A 23,380-nucleotide genomic window follows, 5' to 3' on the forward strand; every position below is an offset into this window, starting at 1 on the left:
TGCACGGATACATGTCTGTGTGATTATGAGTGCATACATGCTACAGTATGCTATGAAAGTCAGAGAAAACTTACAGGGGTGGGTTCCCTCCTTCCATTTCCTGTTCTGCAGCTTGAGCTCAGGTCATCAGGCTTGTGTAGAAAACACGTTTACCTGCTGAGCCATCGTGCTAGCTTCAAAATGACGCAGGACCACTGGATAGGTCAGTGTTCACCACACTGCTCAACAGAACAATGGGTGGCACGAGCGATGATGACTGGCATACGACAAGGTTTCTGTAATTATATCCATATTCTAAGCAAATTGTTATGTATTTTGTGTTCTGGGGACATATGTTATGGCTAAAGCCCAAACTGTGGCTAATCTTAATATTAGACCCAGATAAATCTGTTTCAAATCTATAATATTTAACATTTGCCAGAGTAGATTTGTTCATCAACTAGGCTTAAAGAGGTATAATTCACACATGTGCAGTATTAGGAAATGCTGAAATGTAATGATTTAAATATACCAGCAACTGCTGGGATATGGTTGCTATGGCAGTATTTAACGTTAGCCAGAACCCCTTGGCCAATGTTATAGCCACAGCAAAAGAACGAGGATCCTGGGCATCCCCTCGGGGTGGGAGGTCACAATGCCCTTAGCTCCTACAACATGGTAGCAGCTAGAATGACTCCAGGGTGGCAGTCAGAGGACACTTATTTCCCTGAGTATACCTTGAAATATCCAGACCTAGGGCTAAGGACTGATGGACTTATCTGCTCTTAGGATGTTCCCATAAACACATACTTGATGCACATGGAGCTGGTGTCCTTCCTGGCTGCATCTTCCCAGATAGCTGTCAGTACAGAAGGTTGGGTTATATGCACAGAACAAGGACTGGTCCTTGGGTAACCAAGGACCAGCATTCTAGACAGAAGAAAAAGGAATAAAAAATAATTTTAATATCAAAAAGCCACAACAAGGAGTTGTTTGGGGACTGTCAGGACATTTCTTGGCAGCCTGTGCTCTTCTGCTATGTACCCAGGACTGTAACCCAGGTCCAAGCCTAGTTCTCACCCTCAGCGGTATTGGGATCTGCAGCACGTTTTAGGCTTGGCTATTCCTCCAGATTCTGCTGTCGTGAAATAACTGCATTCCTCTGCTGTGACTCCTGGATCTAAAACTGTGGACAGTCATCACAGCCCTCTCCTCTAAGGCAACTGAAGGGCCAGTGAGCTGGTAAACTGGGTCTGCAAGCCAAAACCGATACTCTGGGCTCAAAACTGCAGCTAGTCCCTGAGACTTCCTTCCTTTGGCATTTCCAGAGAGTCCATCGGAGATGGGAGGACAAAGCAAGCTGCACAGTTCAAGAGGCTCCAGTGTGTTTGGGGAAGTTTGACCCAGGCTGTCCTTCTCTACCCCACAGTGAGTGCTGCAGGGCCTAGCTGGGTTCCTCCACAGTCCTGGCTCATTGTGGCAAGCTTCATAAGCTGCCAATGTTGGGGAAGCTCTTCAGTTTCTCTGGGAAGTCGTCTTTGTAGAGCACTGGGTCAGCACGGTGCTCCACCACCTTGAGGGGCATGGTCCCAAAGACAGAAGCAAACTTATTGATGCATTCAGACCTGAGGGTGCAAGCAGAATGGAAGTGGTTAGCTGCTGAAAGACAGCAAAGCCCAACATAGCCACTGTCCACAAGAGAACTGAAAGGCACTGAAAGGGTACCTAGCCCATTGCTGGGCTCTGCAAAGGGCTGTGATGGAAAGCAAGATGATGGGAGATCCCTGGCTCTGTAAGGAGGGAGAAAGTGAATAGGGGATGTTGTCGGCAGGCTTGCAGGTCAGGACACCTGCCCCTCCCCCTCAAATTCCAGTCATTTTTCCAGCACTAGCAGGCCTCAAACCCAGGTGGATTAGCTCCAGCGATCCTTAACCCCATCTCTGCCAGTTATAGGGAAGGAGGATAAAGGAAAGAAAAAAGGCTCTGCTTGCTTAAACTGAAGAGGTGGATGTAAGGGTCCTATCCATGCAAGGCAGAGGAGTAGAGGGATTGGTGACTCCAAATTTCAAGAAATGAGCATTTAACTCCCCAGCACTCACAGATGTTCTGTAAATATCCAGCCATAAGCACTGCTCTGCTGATACAGCCAGAGCCCACAGAGGGCTTTCTGCATAACTGGTGTGATTTTTGCTACTCCCACACTAGAACTGGGAGCAAGAGCAACTTGGTGACAAGAGCTGAACATTGTGAAGCAGAGCCTCCTCCGTGCTTCTCGCAGCTGAACTTTCCTTCAGAAGAAAGGGTCAGGCCCTTTATAGGAATGGCTCAGGTCAGTCAGGCCAAGTGAGTGTGACAGCTGGGTGATGAGGGCGTCAGCACCAGGCCAGAGGGGAAAAGCAGCCTGGGAAAAGCCCTTTGAAGCTGGGGCCCAGAAGGATGGATTTCAGAGGGTCAGTGCCTTCTGGGCAGCTGCCAGAGAGCTACGGAGGAAGCTTGATGAGAGAGTGGCCACAGGGCAGTAGCCAGCTCCAAGTGCTCACAGTCACCTCTCCATCTCCAGATACCCCATAAGCTGCTTCCAAAATGTGTAGACAGAGAAGAGCTCCGGGCTCAGGAAGGTGTCTGTTAATGAAGGCCACCATCACCAGGTCTTCCAAAATGTGTAGACAGACAAGAGCTCCAGGCTCAGGAAGGTGTCTGTTAGTGAAGGCCGCCATCGCCAGGTCTTCTGCCCTCGTTGCATCTCTGAAGAGCTTGCACACTGCACCACGGACTTTTGGTCACCAACGTCAACAGATCGACCCACACCACAAAGAGGTGACACTCAGTAGACGCTCTACAAGGAGTGAGTGCTTGCGCTAGCCCAGTTTCTGGTGGGAAGGCTGAGACACTAAGAGGCTGATGTGTAAAAGCCAACTAAATAAATAAATAAATTTGAAAAAAATGTGCCTGAGCCAGAGCCAAACCCAGGGTTTCCAGCTCCTGAGACTAAAGTCTGAGTGACAAGACACAAATCTACTTATTAACCTGTGTGGCCACAACACCAGAGCCCCTGTTCTGTGCCAGGTAATTTACCTACACATCTCACTGATTTCTAACGCACTCCCCTCCATCCTCATCTCTCTTGCACAAGGCCTGAGTTTATATTAGCCTCATGTAGATTCAGAGAGGTTAAGTTGCCCGAGAATGATGATTCGCAGTGCTGGAACTGGGATTCCTTCATTGGCTGGGATGTAAATGAACACGGCTGGGTCCAACCTGCATCACAGGTTTTCAGGCCTATATTTAGTTCTGTATCCAGCAGGCTATACAGTGCTTGGTACAAAGACAGCCATAACTGTTCATGAGCTTATGAATGGACACTATAAATTGAAATGTAATGGAAAAACTGAAGTTCAGGTAAGATAAGCCAATTTCTTAGGTTGGATTCCTAACTGGACATAAAATGCTGCTTTAAGTCAATATTGTCTGTCATGGCATCCTTGGCAATGACACTCGTCAAAGAGAACGAAACTTCTGGTGCTTTAAGAACTAGCAGCCCCTGGAAACAGACTTGAAGGAGTAAAAGCTACTTTCCTTCTCAGATGACAGTTCTGATCCCAGACTCCAAATCTACGACTAAATAAGCAGACTGAACCCCAGGCCCCAATAAAAGGTCCAAGGATGGTGGAGCAGTTTCATCTTCCACCAGAAGACGGAACAAGGGGTAAGCAGACAAGTGCGGGGCTCTACAGTGAACCGTCTCCTGGGCTCTCTTCCTTCCTCAAGTCAGGGCTCCAACCTTTACCCATGAAGCTTTGTTCATAGCCAGTGTATTTTCAAATGTGTCTCCTGCCCCTCTATGAATCTCCCAAGTGGATGGCTTGTATTTCCCAGCGGCCCTGGGTCACCAAACCTCACACTTTACGACCTGGCTTAGTTACTTCATGATGTCAACTTTTGGGTCTCCACTAAGCCGGTCTGTTTGTCCCTGGCAGCTTTCTCACTCCAGCCCTGCACACCCTGTCTTTCTTCTATCTCGCCAGGAGACTTCAGGCTTCACTTACTGTCTCCCAAATGTAGGAATGTCTCCGTTCTTCCCCTGGATTTTCTTAAGTCCACTGCTCTGTCTGGGGAGCTACCTTCCATACATCTTCATTCCCACTGGCCTGCACAGAGGGCAAGCTCTCAGGGCCATACATCCTACTGATGTCATCCATGATTAAAATCTCCTGCCCACATCCACTGCCTTGTTCAAGGACAAGCACTCACAACTGCTCACCCCTCCCCTGTTTTGTTTGCACTGTGAAAGGTCCTGCCATTTTTCTTGACTCAAAAACCCAAGTTATTTCTGTAACTTCTTTCCCCACAGCCTCCCCACACCTATCAAGGTGGCAACAACTCTGGCGTGTCTTCCTTAGGACAATTGTGGGTATTTTCACTGTGCCTTTCTGTGTAGATTCAGGCTGGTCATCCTCCTCCCGTCTCTTCAATATTCTTTCCATAATAAGGACTGCTTAGATCAATTCCTTGAACAGGTTAGTCCCTTTTCAAATCCTTTATGGCTTCTCAGAGTCTGAAGGAAAAACCTAAGCTCTTTAATTGGGGATTCAACCTGGCTCAAAGTAAATTTCTTTATGCCAAAATAACTTTGAACTTGCTGACCTGGCCTCACAGTTCCCATTCCTCTGACCTGCTCATCCTACTCGGAAGATGAAGTCCTGGAGGTTTTTAAAAATTTTTTAATTTATTTAAATTTTAATTATTTTTATTTTATGTGCATTGGTATTTTGCCTGCATGCATGCCTGTGTGAAGGTGTCAGATCCCCTGAAACCAGAGTTACAGACATCTGTAAGCTGCCATGTAGGTATTAGGAACTGAACCCAGGTCCTCTGGAAGAGCAGCCAGTGCTCCATCTGAGCCATCTCTCCAGCTCCCCTGGTGATCTTTTAAAAAAAAACATTTGTATGCATATATGTTTGTATGTATGTGTGTATGCCACGTGAGTGCAGATACCTGTCAAGGCTAGAAGAGGGTACTTAGTCTCTGAAGCTGGAGTTGGTTGTGGGGAACTGAACTTGGGTCATCTGGAAAAGCAACAAGTTCTCTTAACCACTAAGCCATATCTCCAGCCCCTGGTGATTTCCAAAGCCTCCTTTCCATGTTACCACTTTTAACAAAATTGTTCTGAATAATCCACCCAATAAGAACGTTTCTTTCTTGCCTCTTGTTATTATAAACTGTACTTTCCTAAGGGGATGCACCACAAACAGCCCCAGATTAGGCTTTGTAGACGTATAAATATATACGCGCCTGCTGTGCACAGCCATCGCTGGGAAAGAGGAAGCACTAGGCTCTGAAAGAACTGTAAGAGCTTCACAGCGTTCCTGAAGCAGCCTCCATAGCTCTCTGCTCAGGGCATCTTAACCACCTTCCCAAGGGTTCTGGCCCCGCCTTTAGCACAGCTTTAACCCCACCATGAACTTGAAGGTTGCCATCAGGTCAGCTTTCTTCCCTCCGCTGTACTGTAACCTCCACGTTAACTCTGCCCGCAACTACTTGCCTCAATGCTATGAATTCTCCCCAGTACTGGGAGTACGGTAGGTTTTAATAACCATTTCATCTACTCTGGTAGAATTACAACCGGGGCCTTTTCCCAATGAGCTATGGTAGATAATTAACTCTGCCATACTTAACAGCATTTGCAGTGTTACAGGGGCCATTCATATATGATTTCACGTCGACTGTTGGTAAAAGTCAATGGCTTTTGAGTAAGATATCTGTATGAGGGAGCTAAGGATATTATTTAGAGTTAAAGAAACAAAATATCACAGAAGAACCCAAGACCAGATGAAAGGGTCGGGAGGATTTTCTTGTGGTTATGGACTTCAGGAATGAACTCATTCCTGTGTGTCAGAGAAGCACATGCAGTTTGGGAAGCTGAGCAAAGGCTGCAGCCACATTCTTGGAGCACACTTGAGTCCCTTGACGACTGAGCTAACAGATGTTAGAGCTCGTGGGCCTGCGTATGGAGGGGCTTCTAGAAGAAGTCAGATCGATCCAGGAGCTCTGAAGGCTGCGGACCAAGAGGGTCTAGTGCAGATCCAAGTGGTCATGAAGAAAGATACCCATGACAGAATTCTTAGGATTCCTAGCCCAGGTGACATGACACGCTCACGTGACTGCTGAGGAACTAACAGAATGGTTCAGAGTCACCCTGTTGTTCCAGTCTCCAGAGCCCGGCAGGTGGCATAGCAGGGACAGTGGAAACATTTTGTCTCTGCTGGGTTGGGATTAATTGTTTCAAATCAAGCATTACTGTAACATGGAACTATTACCCTGAGAAATAAGCCAGTGTTTCCTTGGAGTCAGCTCACTTCCATTCAAGTGACTACAGACAGTCACTCAGTCCACACAAAGGATCTGGCTTCTACAGCTTAAGGCCAGCTATATTTTTTTTCAGAGCCTTCCAGCCATTACAAATTGAGTGAGGAGCATCCCAAATTAATTCACTGGGTGACCTAGGTTTGAACTAACTCAATTCCCACAGTGCAAAAGGAGGTGACTGGCTACCAGCTGCTATCCTTGTATCTCTAACACAGGCCCATAAACAGGCCCAGGCAGGAAGTGGGAATGGAGACTAGGGTGGACCTCTGTTCAAAGATGTACTCACCTCTCCACCATGTGAGTCTGGTCGAGTGAGAGCCCATCGATGGCCGTGCACTCAGGACACTTGAACTTCTTTCTTGGGGTTACCTGCCAAGGAACATGAAACACATGGCTGTCAGTGCCCAGGACTATAAAGCCACTCTATGATGCCACTCTGCAGGCTTCTGTGCAGGGATATATATACAGCTGTGCACCCTGTGCATGTATGCACACATGCACATGCGCACACACCTCAGCATTCCTCCATTCAATCTGTGCTGCCTTAGCCAAGGACAGAACTCCCAAGGGCCCAATAAAAGCAGCTTGGAGGGCTTTTGCCTTCTGTAACTGGAAAGAAGCCGTGATGACAAGCTCCTTAATTCCTGTTTAATGACTGTTTTCTCACTGCCAAGGTCCTTGTACAAACACCATTTGTTCTTGCAGTCATGCGGGCAGTGAAATACAGCCTCCCACAACTTGCAGTCTAACCTTGGTCCCAACAGGCAGCCTCTCTCTTTCTCTTCTAAGGCCCAGAGCTAGAGCAGCACCTCTCCTGAAGATGCCGGTTCATTTCCGAGTTCCCTTGGTCAAGAAAATAACTATACAGCTCACGCCCTAATTCTTCTTCCCTGACTCCTTTAACACTCACTGCCAAGCCTGAGACTCTGGGTGATCCTTCTAGCAAAGCCAGGGAGGCTGCTATGAAGATGAGTAAATGGGGAGGGAAGGGAGAATAACACCAACCAGGGCAATGTCGAGACTCCCAGACTCCACTCATATCAAGCAGTCACAGCTAACCACACGTTAAAGAAGAAATGTAAGGTCTGTGGTCCCTGGAAAGCAGCCCCCACAATTTACACTTTCCATTTTTCTTGAAATCCTTTGCTTTGAGTCCTGGGGCACATGACAGGGGACTCAGTGAGACGCCATTCAAGCTGCCAGCCTAAACTCCGATGATGGTGACGCTTTCAGGCTGAGAAGCCTCTGGCACTACTCAATTTCACATGGAGTTCTAATAGCCCACAAGTGGGCTTATACTACTGATCTATAACTTGGGCTCTGATTTTAACACAGTGTTTCAAGAATAAATATGTATTTTCAGGTCCAAAGACCTTGTTTTTTTTTTTACCTTTTAGTATTTTATGTCATAAGTATTTTAAAATAATGGTAGTTAGATCTTTAAAGCCAAAGATTAGGACAATTGCATAAGCACTCTACTCTCTGTACAGAAAGCAGTACCTATTTACTGTTCCAACAGCTTCCCTGGGCCAGGGAATAATACTGGGCTCCAGACAGCCAAGCAAGGGGGTGGCACAGACTCTCACCTTAATGACAGCTTTCCCCGTAACATTGGCCACCAGGAAATTCATGGCAATATCTTCACAGTTCATGTGAGCATCCACCCAGTTCTTGATGTCCCCAGGCATTTTGTAGGTATACAGGTAATTAAAATACTGTCACATGAGACAAAAAAGAAGAAATAAAGAATAGTAATTCTCCCTGGCTGGAATATCAAGGGTAACTTGGTGGTACAAGGACAAAATTAATCACAAGACTTGACTAGGCAAAAGGAGGTTAAGTAGCGCCTTTAAAATGGGCTGGTACTGTGCACCGTGGGACACTATGTCACACACACACACATCACTAAAAAAATTAAAATGGTAGGTATGTGCTTTTCATTTCTTAGGTTATGATTTACTTTAATGCAGATTCCTGGATAAGTGACAGGGGCAGATGGACGGTACCAGGCACAGCAAGCTCACCTTCCTAAGAGTCCCTTTAAAGTATAACATTCAATAAATGCAAAATAGAAAGTAAGAGAAATATTTCCATTGTCTTCCTATTAATAAAAAGTGTGAGCCAAACATCCAAGTGGTCATGAGATCGATTGCTCCAGCAAGTCTTTCTGTGGGCCACGCCATGAGCTAAGAGTGAAGGCATATGCTTACAGAAGCCAAACAAGGGCGAGGCAAACCTGAAATTACCATAAACTCCATGAGTAAACTAGAAACTAACAGGTCAAAGCTAAGTGGCCACATGTGGACGTGTGTTCCCCTAGTCCCAGCACTTGGGAGCCTGAAGCAGGAAGATTGTGAGTTCAAAGCCAGCCTGGGGACCTAGGAAGATCCTGCCTCTAAAAGCAAATGTCTGAACATGTAGATAAGCATGTACAATCATGATAAACTCCCGAAGCTATCAACAGTAGTCTGTTTTGTTTGTTTTACTGAGACCAAAACCTCTATCTTGACCTAGAATCTCAGAAAAGTGGAAGCAGCAAGGACGAGCTGACAGCCAGCAAGAGAGCAGGCTCAGCAGAGCGCTCTACACATTAACTCTGCGACGACTGAGTCTTCTAATTAAACCCTCCGCTGTCAGGGAGACTGCAGGGCTGAGGGCAATACTCTAAAATCAAAAGCATAGTACCCAACCTTGCCCTAATTTAAAAAGTAAGGGGTTGGAGTTAAGAGGAGGTACTGCTTTTGGAGAGGACCTGGGTTCAAATTCCAGCATCCACATTATGTGGCCCACAACTGCCTATAACCCCAGCTCCAGGGGATCCAATACCTCTGGGCTCTGCAGGTATTTGCTCTCATGTGCATACAGGCCTCCCTCCTCACATCTACATAATAAAAATAGTAATAAAAGGAAATCTGTTTTTTTTTTTTTGTTTTTTGTTTTGGCTTTTCTAGACAGGGTTTCTCTGTGCAGCTCTGGCTGCTCTGGAACTCACTCTGTAGACCAGGCTGATCTTCACCTCAGAGATTCACCTGCCTTGGCCTCCCAAATTCTGGGATTAAAGGCATGTGCCACCATGCTCAGTATAAAAGCAAATCTTAAGTCAGCTCTCAGAACACACACAGGAAACAGCATCCTTACCAGAATCTGGTGTGAACTCACACTGTAAGACTAATTTTATTCATCAAAACAGCTAAGTTTAATTTTCTAAATGTACTGTTATGCAAAGAATGGTAAGGCAGTCAGTTTCATGTCCTGTTGGCATTGGCAATGAAGGAATCTAAGACACCAGCAGTCACTCCTTCTGTTGTAATTATACCTTTAGGAAGCTAATAGTCACAAGCACAATAGTTACAAAAAGGATATAAATTGCTACTTAAGCATTAGATACTAACATTATCTGAAATGACAAAAATTAAATACTCAATGGTAGAGAAACACATAACTTAAGAAATATTAAGACAGTGGCTTATTACCAATTATGCTACATAATAACTGTTTATAAAGAGAGATGAATGGCCTGAGAAAACACTAATAGCAAAAAGTGCACAGGTGAGAATGTGTGCAACTACATATGTGTATGTGTGTCCAGAGAACAGAAGGCCTTTCTGGCACCTCCCAACCAAGCTGTCTCTAAATGATACAAGAAAAAGCAGCTTCTCCTCATATGTTGATATGAATTTTTGGTGCTTTTTATTTAGAAAGAGTATCATACAACATGACTCTTCCAAGCTTTTTAGATAAAACCTTTTTCTAAACCCAGCAAAAGCCTGGAAGATTAAACAAGCGAGTCAAACAGGTGCCACACGTGCCCTTACCTTGTGGTAGAAAGCCGCACCCGTGAGCACCATGGACACTTCGTTGGTCCACTCAGACTCGTACTTCCACTTGTTCATCTCATGGTCCCAGAGATGCAGGCGGCCAGGGTAGCCTACCAGCCGGTCAGGAAATTCCCGCCAGACCTAGGGACAGAGCACACCAATAAGCCATCCCCAGTTCAGATGAGCACCGGGTACTGAGGTTCCCAGGCTGGCCTCAACAGACACCTGGGGTCAGGGTGGGCTGCTGAGGACTCCACCAAGCATCCCACCAGTGTTCAGAGGTAGAGGTGGACTTTGACTTCTTCTAGAACATCATGTGTCATTTCATGTGGAAAAAGGGCTTGCTGAGTATTGTCTATGCCAGCTAGACACGGAACAGACTGCCTTCCCTCCTCTGCATAACAAGCATTCAGAAAATTAAACTTAGCTGTTTGATAAATGAGACGAACTTACTGTGAGCTCTGAGCAGGGTCTGGTGGGGCGGCAGTTCCCTGTATGTGTGCTGAGAGTCAGCACTTCACTGCCCTATGCTCTGGAACATTCTGAGAACAACCGATTCTAGATCTGGGAAATCCTCAGAGATGGCGCTTAGACTGACAGAACAGTGCACTAGACACCAATGAGAAACAAGGAAGGGGCTGAGGGGCGGAGGCTTAGCTTTCATCTGCCTACCTTGAACACATCAGGATCATGAGTTCAGATCCCTAGAACCTACACAGGAAAGAAGTGGGGACACAGTGTCCCCCTGTGATCACAGCAGAGGGCAGGGACAGGCAGACCCCTGAGACTCAATGGCCAGCTTGCCTAGCTAAATCAGTGAGTTTCAGGGTGAGTGAGAAATTTTACCTCAAAAAATTCAAGTGGAAATCGATCAAGAAAAGACCTTGGACACACACACCTGTATGTATACAAAGGCCTTGGACACGTGCACCTGCATGCACACATGGACCTTGGACAAGTGCACCTGCATGTATGTACACATGGGCCTTGGACACGTGCACCTGCATGCACACATGGACCTTGGACACGTGCACCTGCATGCACACATGGACCTTGGACAAGTGCACCTGCATGTATGTACACATGGGCCTTGGACAAGTGCACCTGCATGTATGTACACATGGGCCTTGGACACGTGCACCTGCATGCACACATGGACCTTGGACAGGTGCACCTGCATGTATGTACACATGGGCCTTGGACACGTGCACCTGCATGCACACATGGACCTTGGACAAGTGCACCTGCATGTATGTACACATGGACCTTGGACAAGTGCACCTGCATGTATGTACACACGGGCCTTGGACACGTGCACCTGCATGCACACATGGACTTCGGACATGTGCACTTGCATGTATGTACACATGGGCCTTGGACACGTGCACCTGCATGTACACATGGGCCTTGGAAACGTGCACCTGCATGTATGTACACATGGACCTTGGACACATGCACCTGCATGTATGTACACATGGGCCTTGGACATGTGCACCTGCATGCACACATGGGCCTTGGACACGTGCACCTGCATGCACACATGGACCTTGGACATGTGCACCTGCATGTACACATGGACCTTGGACACGTGCACTTGCATGTATGTACACATGGGCCTTGGACAAGTGCACCTGCATGCACACATGGGCCTTGGACACGTGCACCTGCATGTACACATGGACCTTGGACACATGCACCTGCAGCACACATGGACCTTGGACACGTGCACCTGTATGTACACATGGACCTTGGTCATGTGCACCTGCATGTATGTACACATGGGCCTTGGACACGTGCACCTGCATGCACACATGGACCTTGGACAAGTGCACCTGCATGTATGTACACATGGACCTTGGACACGTGCACCTGCATGTATGTACACATGGACCTTGGACACGTGCACCTGTATGTACACATGGGCCTTGGACAGGTGCACCTGTATGCACACATGGGCCTTGGACACGTGCACCTGCATGTATGTACACATGGACCTTGGTCATGTGCACCTGCATGTATGCACACATGGGCCTTGGACACGTGCACCTGCATGCATACATGGACCCTGGACAAGTGCACCTGCATGTATGTACACATGGACCTTGGACACGTGCACCTGCATGTATGTACACATGGACCTTGGACACATGCACCTGCATGTACACATGGACCTTGGACACGTGCACCTGCATGTATGCATGGGACCCAGTGAGATAGGTTAGTGGGCAAAGGTGTCTTCTGCCACGCATGATGACCTGGGTTCCATCCTGAGGGACTCACATGGTAGGAGAGAGGTGACTTGTGCAAGCTGGCCTCTGACCTCCATATGGACATCATGACACATCATGGCAGATCCATTCCCACAAAAATACATTAAACACAATAAAAAGTTTTTTTTTAATCCAAGCATACACTACTCCCTCAATTCCCACCCCCACACAAGGAGCTCAATAAATCAGGGATAATTTGCTGCCTACTTGTGAAGCTTATTTTCTTCTCAGCTGGGCCAACCTTCAGCAGCGTCTAAAGGATGGCACCCCCAAAGGCCTCACCTCAGTCTCTCTCTTTAGGGAATCTCATTCATCTCATTACTTTAAATCCCAGCTCTAATTTCATCACTTCATATCTGCTCAGCCCTGCAGGCCACTGAGATATCCAGCGTCTTTCCGGCTACCCTGCCTGGGTAAATAAAGGTTCTCTCTACTACCATGCTGAACAGTGTGTACTCTGCACCTTGTCATCTGACAGCACTGGTTACCTGCACCAGACCTCACCAGATAAGGCTTGTGGAAGCTTAAGTTCCTTCACACAGAGAGCGACCGGAAGGTCAATCTATTTTCCCTGAGACTGCAGCCATTCCCTTTCTTCTGGCTGTTCCTCCCAGCTGTGCACAATCCTTTCCAAGATGCTATGGTCTCAGGAGGTGCTGTGTATGGAAAATGGAGGATTAGCTGAAGGGAACTTCACTTTCTACACTGCTTTTGGGAAGCAGTCATCCATGCTGGGGTGGGACTGCTCCACAATTCAGTTTTTTTGGGTTCATTCATGCTCCTGTTGATAAGTCCAATAAAAGCATTAGTTCGCCCAGCTAGAACTTGAGTAAAAGTGTTTCTTCAGTTTGCCACTGGTACCGTATCTAGGATGGTGTTTACAGGAAAAGTTAAGAATGGCTCAAACAGAACTCAATCTCACATCCCAGAAAGACCCTTCAAGCTTCTCTCTCTCAGTCAGTTGCCCCACTAGCTCAAGCCCAGTTGCCCAGGCAGCCTTTGTCCTCCTTTCCAGATCTATTACAACGTCCTGCTGGCTCTACTTCCAGCCACCTCTAACTTTACTTCTGCACTCCCTGGAGCTCCAACCAGATTCCAGGTCAGCCACCTCTTCCTCTCCTCTCAAACCGGAACCAGCCAGCATCTCTAACAGTACTAGTCTAGAAGAACTACAGGTATTCCTGGCCTCTGGGCTCTTTCCTAGCATTACATGTTATTTTTGCTACACATTTATCTATAGAAGCGATGTGGTCATGTTCCAGAGTGACAAGCAGCTTCCCATCACTTTACGACACTGAGCTTGAGGAGAACATATGGATGCCATTCTCCAGGGCACAGCCGGGTGGTTAGCACCAATACCCCTCCTTTGGAGCTACTTGGGGCTCTCATAAGAGAACCACACACTGGGGGCTTAGATTAGAAGCTTCTGAATTCCAGGAGACCAGAAGCCTTGAGTCAAGGTTGTCAGGGCCATGTCCCACTGACAGCTGTTGGCAAAGACCCTAACGGGCCCCCGGCTTGTGGTGCTTGGCTATCATTTCTTCTGTTTCCTCCTCTTCCTCTTCCTCTTTTCTTCCTCCTCCTTCTCCTCCTCCTCTTTTGCCAACAGATGCATCAACTAGCCCTCCATCCTTACAGGATCAAGTTTCCTCACTCAAGTCTGTCCAAGTTCTAGTTATGCACGGACTCCAGTCTTCACCATTCAAGCCCCGCCCTGGTGGTCTCATTTTAACTTAGTTAACTCCAAAAAGCCCACTGTTAAATAAAGTCACAACATGAAGTACTGAGTGAGGGTCAGAACTTAAACGCATCGTTTATGAGGGGACATAGTTCAACCTCTAACATCTCCTGGAAATTTTAGAGAAACATTCCATCTGTAAAACAAACAACAATGGCTTCCGATTTCACCAAGAATCATACACAAGGACCCACCGCCACATCAGCTTTCACCATGTTCTCCTTTGTGCGCTGTGATCCTGACTAAACCCTAAGCCCTTTGCTTCTGCTGTGTCTTCTGGAACATTTTTCTAGCCTCAAAAGGCTGGCTCCTTATCACCAATGGAGCCTCTGCTTAAGCATCAACACCTTCAACAGGCCCGCTTAGCATCTCATATCAGACAAATGCCACTGGTACCCAACCCCCGCCCCCATCACATACCTGCAGCCCCTGCTCCTCTTTATTAAATTTTCACTTGTGCTATCACTTTAGCTAGTGATGATTTACTTCTCTCCAGGAGAGTTCCCACTGGATCAGGACGGAGATCGGCTCACTGTGGTATCCAAGTCCGAAGAACAGCAGTACACACCACACCACAGCACCCCTCACTGGCTGCTGAGGGCACCAAGGGGCTGGGAAGGGAGGTGGGGCCTTTCAGTTTTATCACAGCCAGAACAGTGCACTCAGCCATGAAAAAAGGCCTGTATAGCATATACTTGTGGTTAGTGTCAGTGACAAGCATGAGGACTCTGAGTGTGACAGGCACAGGAAGAGTCTCCCACAGCAAGTCACTGAAGCTGGGGGAGGGGGACACAGAATATTTGCTGAGTCACTACACTGTCATTACACTTTCTACCCAGGACTCCTCAATCATCTCCAGATTTTATGGGACATCTAACCTGCCTCATGGGTGTGGCCTGGGGGTCATAAGGAGAGCTTTCCCTGGTGTGATACCAGTGCATCTACCAGGTTCTCAGACTCACAGCCTTGGCTTCATTAACACCATATTGTAACCAACAGACCTAATGGGCTACAGAGATCATCCTAATAGCTGCAGACAAATGAATCTATGTCAAGTGTTACCCGGCTGTGTGAGCTGCTGTTTGCTCTCTGGTATGGAGTCTGTGTTTCAGCAGATTAAAATAGTACGAAGCTACGATGGTTTTATAGAGGCAGGGCACGAACAGTCATAACTCTATCTGTGGACCAGGACACCCAAGTCACAGCACCTTGCTGGTTAAGCTTCCTAAGTGGACAGTAGTGTCTGAATGGCCCTGAGCACACACAACTAAACAGCTGGAAAGGTAGGACACAGGCCCGTATCCAACTCTACCGGCATTGCTGAAGACAGCAGTTGCCTTTCCTATTGACTTGGATACTGAAATCAAAGGAAGGCAAGTCCCCTTCTGCTCTCAAAGGGCCCTCCCCCAGCCCACCTGCCACCATCATCCATCATCACTATCATCCCCTTTTCGTTATTATTGTTATTGTTATCTCTCAGTTTCAGGGTCAAATGCTGTTAAGATTTCAGTATGGAGATCTTCCTGTTGGCTGAAGTCACTTAGCTTCTCTCCAGGACGTAATCCATGACATCCAGTCACAGGCCGCCAAACTGCAGTGTGCTGAAAGGCACCAGAGGAGTCCTTGTCCTGAGTCCTGGATTCCCCTGGAGCCTTGCCTAAGCTCTGTTCTTTCTAGGCCCCTGGCCTTGACTTACTCCAGGCAGCTGGATCCAATCAAGACGCCATCCTTGCCACTTCATCTGTAACTCTGCAGCTGACTACAGGATCAGAATGAGGGGAGCAGAATGGGATGCCCCCCCCCCCCAAATCAGCCAGGATAGAACCAAACTGGTATGCACACAGTAGACATTTTCCCAGCCAGAGCAGCAGCACTGTCCACTCTGTGCCCCTCTCCTCGTGGAGCACCCCATTCCAAGTCCACGCCTTTCTCCTCCGGCCTCAGACCCTTTGCATCTGCAGGGTGGGGCTCGGAGGCGCCCCCTCCCACCTACATCAACGATGCTTCCTACTCCACTCTGGTCTAGTCACAGGCCTTCTAAAGAACACCCTCGTGGACAGTTAGCAGCATAGTCCTGAGGAGGAAGAGCCCGGAACACTCTGGACTTTCTATCTGAATACAGATTACAGCTACAGAATATTCCTACCGCTGCTCCTTCCATGCTCTTAACCCCAAACACCCTTTTCCTAATCACAGAGATTTTTCTATCCTCAGGACTAACAGATGCAATTACCTGGGCAACAAAACAAACAGTTCCCCAAACTGAAAGCCATGAGGTCTTCTGTGGCTTCCCACCGGGTAAGGCAAAGCACTTTTGCCGTTGTTCACAGTCTCAAGAGGCAGGCTAACTGGACCCTTGCATCCATAGACACTGCACAGGGCACACGGCCAAAGAAGACGGCTGCCCCACTGGCCCAGTCACAGTGCCACGTTTCCGTTTCCCTTTTCCATCTGGATTAGCTGGTTGCTAATGTCCTCGTAGGGAAAGGTCTCTGCTCCTTCCTCCTCCCAGGGTGATGTGTTTCCGGCTGTGGATTTCTGAACAGACTGGTCTGGATCAGTGCACTCTGTTAAATGCCATATTCATGAGGGCGGTCCATAAATGTTCCTGAAGAGAGACACCGGGCTGCATTCTGAGTCAGAGAGGGAAGGATGCAGCCACACGTGGTGTCCATCTGGAGGTGCAATCAGGACACCAACATCAAAACAGGCTCTCTCTGAAGTGACTGTTACAGCCCCCCCCCCCGGCACAGTCCCACATATTGCCCTGGACTACAGAGATGAGTTTCAGGATGACTGAGACAAAAGTGCAGGAAGGGGAAGCTATGCAGGACAGTGCAAGCCTGTAACTCCAGGATGAAGGAGGCAGGCACAGGATAACCATGACTAAGGGGCTAGCTTCGTTTACACAGCAAGACCCATGTCTCTCCTGACAGAAAGCAACAGCATGGCTCAGAGGCAGTGTATATGTGTAAACATGGTTCCAAAGGTTTCATGTTTCTCCTTGCATATATTTCTAGGTTGTGTCACCTGCTAAGAATCACAGTGACACAGAACTCTATGAACTAGCTCAATCCCTGTGGTCTCATGGTCTCATGCTTGGGCAAGGCAGAGCTGAAAGGAGTCAGCAACAAGTAAAGGTCTTTAATGAGTGGTCTCATCCTTTGTACTTCAGGGCAGCATGCTTTCCTTCAGGAGAGTGTGCTCTGTCCTGCATGTGGACCAGATGTGGAGGCAGTAGCTGGCTGGCTTCCACTGAGAAGCCAGTTACAGGATTCATTCATGAATGTGTGTGTGTGTCCATGCACGCACATATGGAGGCCAGAATACTGGGTGTTTTCTGAGACAAGGTTTCTCACTGAACATGGAGCTAAGGCTGGTGGCCAGCAAGCCCGACATCCCTGTCTCTGCTCCTCCATCAATGCTAGTGCTATGGGCATGTGTGTGGTCCCACCTTGCTTTCATGTGGGTGCTGGGAGTCTCACTTGATTCCTTACACTGGTATGGCAAGCTTGGCTAGTGTTCTTCCCCACCAGGCCTTCTCTCGAGGCCCCAAACCCACCTTACTTGCAGCTTGCTGAGAAGTGCAAAGGGGGCTGATGGGCTTCACTCTTAGGCCAGACTCTGCATCACACCCGCAGATGGTGCTTTGTTAAGAGGGAGCTCTGTGGAAAGCTAAGAGCCTTGGTTCACAACAGAGGCACAATGCTGACTAGAGACATCTAGAGCAGGGGAGTCCAGACATTGTCACCCAGTTTCCTAATGCTGACCAGCACTGACAGATACATGGGTAAACAGCATGTTTTAAGATCAACCTGTGAGGTCACCTCAGTCTGCCTGAAGGACCCTTTCAAGTCATGGAAGAGTTTTCATTAAAATCAATCAACCCAGCAGGAAAACTAGGAGCATGGGAGCCCTCCAGAGGTTCGGTGAAACTCTCATCTGTCCAGTCTGACTGGGGGCAGGGCTTTGGCAGTGGGTACATGATGTGCGCTTATTTAAGTGACAGCTTCAGGTCAGTGCTGAAGGCCCGGGGATGGGCTGTGCTTAGTTCTAGTAGGCACGGGATTGTGTCCATCTTTCAGTGGTGGTCATTACTGGGAAGGCATTTCTGGGAAAAGTGGGTTTTGCGACAACCGCCTCATCCTTGAGTCAGTATCAGCTCACCTATGGGAAGAAGAAGAATACTGAGTGATCTGAAGCTCTGAGGCCTGGTCCAAGCTGTGTCCAGGAGCTGCAGCCTTCAAGATCATCTGGAAGGGAGAGGTCATTCATCCAAGTACTCATCTGTTCCCTCCACAGATGGGAAAAACTGACCTGAGGAGGAATCCGCCATCTAAGTCTACACTGCTAGGTTGAGCCTGCGTGGTCGATCCAAAGCCCCAAGGCAGCCCTGCTCATCAACCTTTATGGCTTCCCAGCATTCTAAGAGGTACCCAACCCCGAGCTCAGGCCCTCACTGGAGAAACACGACAGCCAGGTTGAGGCTAGTCTAAATCACCCACTGCACCTGGGCTCTTGAGCCTGTGTCCTAGGACAGGAACCCTGAGAGCTGCGGAGTGCACTGATCACGCAGGTGGGCAGCGGAACATGGCTGCGGGAGGTGAGGGCGGAGACCAGGACTGGCCTTTGGCTTCCATCAGCACTCGTCTTCCTAAAGCAGAAGCTTCACTGTGAGTGTGGTTTCCATTTAGAATCAGCAGCTACATGCTCATGCCGTGAAGAGAAGAGGCCCTGTCAGCTGTGTGCAAGCCAGTGTGTTTCCACGGCACATCTGAGCGCCTCCTGGAACCTCAGAATCTATGAGGCACTGGGGCAGAGGAGGAAGCGCGAGCCCAGAGCAACTGAATGAAAGATTCTTTATGAGGCCATGAATCTCTTCTGAGAGACAATAGAGGGAAAGAGGAGGGTGCAAGTGAGCGGACGGGAGGAAGGGCAGGATGGGGTATGCTCTTGCTAGTTCTGTGCCCCCGATTGATTTTCTTTGCAGAGCCTCAGCTCCAGTCACTGTTTCTTGGCCTGGTCTCAGGAGACTACTGTTCAGTGAAGTGAAAACTGTAATGAGCAAGCAAATGGCTGTTTTCTAAATCCTGCAAAGTGAGAAAAGACAGACTGCTACCACTCAGCCGATGGTTACTAAGGATTAGGAATCCTGAACTCAAGGCTGGACCAGAGGCCCAGACTCTGCCCCAGAAGTGAGTGAGCTCTGCTGCCTCCAGCAGCTGTGGAGGTGGCGCTCATCACTTGAGTTAGGGACATGGGCAAGAGCAAACCTGACAAGTGCCTTCTTTTCCTCACACAGAGGAAGAAAGGATACCTGAAAACTGTTGGGCCCCAACTAACTTCAAAACATGAAGGAACTCCCATTAAAAAATAATACCACTTTATTTTTTAAATTTTTATTTTATGAACATTGGTGTTTTGCCTGTATATGTGTCCATGTGAGAGTGTCAGGTCCCCTGAAACTGAGGTTACAGACAGTTGTTAGCTGCCATGTGGGCTGGGAATTGAACCCAGGTCCTCTGGAAGAGCAGCTAGTCCTATTAACGATTGAGCCACCTCTCCAGCCTCATGAATGAACTTCAAATGGTCACTTCCTGAGCAATCTCACCACTCTGCTCTCTGTTTAGTTTTGATCCACAATCAGCTAACACAAACCCTCCATAACAACTTATGTCCCACATACTGCCAAACAATGATTCAGGACAGTTTACAGAAAAAGGCAAAACGAAGGGAATCTAAACTATCAACAGAGGCTGTACTCCATGGCATTAAAAAAAAAAAATCTAGAGTTGGTGAGACAGTGCACACGGGTGATGACTGCATGCCGAAGGAGGGGCAGTATGACCACAAGTGTGAAGCCAGTCTCGGTTACAAACACACAAGCAAACAACAGCAAATAGCTTCAAAATATCAGGTGCAAAACTAGGGAGTTAGATTAGCTGGTGATGTGCTTGCCATAAAAGCATAAGGATTTGAGTTCAGTCCTTAGCACCCATGCAAGAAGCAAGGTGTGCTGGTGTGTGCTTGTAATCCTAGCACTGGAGGGAGAGGCGTGTGGGTCTCTGGGATCTCTGGGGCTCACTGGCCACCTAGAATAAAGTACAGGATGAATTCAAGGCGATTGAAAAGACCCTGTCTCAAAAAAATGTTGATGGCTTCTAAGGCATGACACTTGAGGTTGACCTACTAGTACTACTACAACTACACACACACACACACACACACACACACACACACACACACACAGAGAGAGAGAGAGAGAGAGAGAGAGAGAGAGAGAGACAGAGAGAGACAGAGAGAGACAGAGACAGAGAGACAGAGACAGAGAGACAGAGAGAGAGATACACATACATGTCAGTACTGTCACTGAGTTCTAGAAAGGAAATCCAGCAACAAATATTAAAGTCCATAGCTTGGAGATGGGATGTTTCTATTTTATTTATATTTGGCTCTTGGTTATTTACTGAGCTCCCATCAATATTTTTAAAATATTTAAATATATTATAATACACACATATGTAGTGATATTTTGTGTTTTAACAAATAAAGTTTGCTTGAAGATCAGAGAAGCAATGCAGCCAGCCACTAGAGAGATCTCTTGCCTCTACCAATGCACATACCAAAGGGCGATCCTCTCCTCAGACTGCATCCTCAGACTGTACTGAGCTCCTGTCTCCTTATATTCCTCTCTCCACCCAGCCATATCACCCATCTCCACCTCCCTAGCTCTGGAATTAAAGGCCTGGGATCCCAAGTATCACCTTTGTGTTAACTCTGTTTCTCGTTTAGACTGGATCAATCTCACGTAGTTCATTCAGAGTGGTCTTGAACTAACAGAGACCCATCTACTTCTGTCTCCTAAGTCCTGGAATTAAAGGTGTGTGCCACCACTCCCTGGCCTCTAGTGGCTTAATTCCACACTCTTATCTTCAGACAAGCTTTATTTGTTAAAACACAAACTATCACTACACATATAGTGATAGTTTGTGTATACACACACATTCTTATATATAAGGAGAGTGTGTCTGCGTGCGTGTAAGTGTGTGTGTGTGTTTGTGTGAGCGCGCACACACATGTTGGTGTCCAGAGGCCAGAGGAGGGTGCTGAAGCCCCAGCAGCTGGAGTTATAGGTGACTGTGAGCCAGGAATCAAACTCAGGTCCTCTGTAAAAGCAGCAAGTGCTCTTAACTGTGGAGTCAGCTCCAGCTCCTCCCATCTGTCTGTCTGTCTGTCTGTCTGTCTGTATATGCAGACATATGGAGATTAGTCATCCTTATTTGAGCTCCACCTATTTTTTGAGATCGGGGCTTTCACTGAAGCTGACATTCATGGATTCAGCTCAGCTGGCTGCCCAGAGAGCTCCAAGGATCTTCCTGTCGTCTCTGCTTCTCTGGCTCTGGGTTATGTTGACATTGACCTCCAGTCTTCATACTTTTACCTTCTAAGCCACCCCCAGCCTTTTTTTAAAACTATTTTTTAATGTTAGACCTTTTGAAAGGTGTGTTGAGCATGCCCTTGTGTTCTCTCTGCACTGTCCTGTGGGCGTCTTCCACTTGCAGCCTGGGAACCCTCCTCAGTGGGGAGTCCGTCCATGCCCTCATTCTCTTTCTGGCTGGACTGCTGGGATTTCACTGCTGCCTTCTGAGAGTTCTTTGTCTTTCTGAGATGTTTACTTCTCTGCTGGACATGTGGTTTATAAATATTTTCTCTAGTCTGTAGCGTGCCTTTTCATCTTCTTTACAATATCTTTTAAAGAGCATAATATTTTTATTTTGAAAAGGTCTAATTTACCAATCTGTCTTTTTATGGACTGACCTTTTGCTGTCAAGCTCAGATCTCTTTGCAGACTCCTAGAGTCTGAACTTCCACTCCCAGCCCAGTTTTGTGCTTTACATTTAAGTGTGTGATTTGCTTTTGGCTAATGCGTAAAGTTTAAGTCAAACCTCTGTGTGTGGAGACCCCAGCCTTCTAGAACTGACTCTGGAAGTCTCTTCCTCTTTTTGGCACTGAACTTGTACCTTCTGTCAAAATCCAGCTGTCCCAGACAGACCCTGGAATTCCCATACTTCAGGGAGAGGGTACATAAGGCATATATCTTGTTAACATGGGGCTTGCAGAGGAAAACCAGTATTGTGTCCATTAGAAAGTCAAGGTCCCAAGGAAGTGAGGATATGGGAAAGGGCTGAGGCAGTTACCAGGGTGGAAAGGGAACTTGTGGGTTGGGGACAGGGAAGCAGGAACCTGAAACTTTCAGGGTTTCATTCTATAGAAGGAAAGTTAATTATAAAGTTGGGATTTAGATCCCCATAGCTTACAGCCTGGTAAGTACAGAACAAAATTCCTCTCTGTCATTCATTCACTGGCTGGTAGGTAGACGACCAACCCTCCACTGCACAGGGGTTACGGGGCATTTAGTCCAACAGTTCTTCACAATTCTACTTACAGGACGTCAATTCAATGTCCAAACCTCAACTCCAGTCAGCCTGTAAGTATTTACTGTATAACAACTATGAGCCAAGCGTCTAGGCAGAGCCAGTGAAAAGGTGCCATAATCCCACTGAAAGGACCACACTACCGCCAGAGTTTATCATCAAGTCCAGCATGTCTGATGCACACGTGGTTGGTGCTCTAGCTGTGTGAAGTGGCCTTTTCCTTTCCTTCCAGAAATGAGTGTCAGCGTGTGATTATGACCTCCGCCCAAACCCTCAAATCCTCAGCCTAACCAAAGGCTACTGGGGAACCAACAAGTATTACTTTTAAAGGTTGCCAAGTCTTGATCTAAACCAGCTAGCAGATAGTAGCAAATACACAGCAACCATGATTAGTGAGAACCCTAGGCACCGATTTCCTAGGTCTGAGAAGCAAGCTGTATGTATCAGGCTGGCGAGCTCATCTTGCTTTCTAGAGATCCATTCCACAGCTGTGGTGTCTCAAGGGCAGGGGTCACTTTGAGGCTTCCAGGGTTTTCTTCCTTCCTTCACATGGTGTCTGGTGTGACAGGGATCACAACCCTATCTTAGATCCAGACCTTAGCAGGCTATCGTTGTGTGTTCTGACAAGGAATGACATGGTCTGATGTTTGGGAAACCCCATGTGGCTTTCCTGGAAGCTCTGGACACTACCCTCAAGGGGAGCTGGGTAGTTCAGGGCCTTGTGCTCTGTCCCTGTGCCACATCCTGCCCATGTACCTGGGTTTAGCTATCAA

At 47.5% G+C, this 23,380-nt stretch overlaps 1 protein-coding gene across 1 annotated transcript in view; it reads right to left on the reverse strand.

Moving 5' to 3' along the window:
- Window positions 1–921: 921 nt before the first annotated feature.
- Window positions 922–23,380, reverse strand: part of Ext2 (exostosin glycosyltransferase 2) — a 142,732-nt gene continuing 120,273 nt past the window's right edge. The window contains exons 11-14 of the mRNA XM_075961491.1: window positions 10,162–10,305; window positions 7,933–8,061; window positions 6,633–6,715; window positions 922–1,604 (exon numbers count right to left, since the gene is read on the reverse strand). Coding sequence (XP_075817606.1) covers window positions 1,466–1,604; window positions 6,633–6,715; window positions 7,933–8,061; window positions 10,162–10,305 — 495 coding nt within the window. The 3' untranslated portion in view covers window positions 922–1,465. The remainder of the gene's footprint in view (window positions 1,605–6,632; window positions 6,716–7,932; window positions 8,062–10,161; window positions 10,306–23,380) is intronic.

Source organism: Microtus pennsylvanicus, chromosome 2 (assembly GCF_037038515.1).
Source record: "Microtus pennsylvanicus isolate mMicPen1 chromosome 2, mMicPen1.hap1, whole genome shotgun sequence".
Classification (NCBI taxonomy): Eukaryota; Metazoa; Chordata; class Mammalia; order Rodentia; family Cricetidae; genus Microtus; species Microtus pennsylvanicus.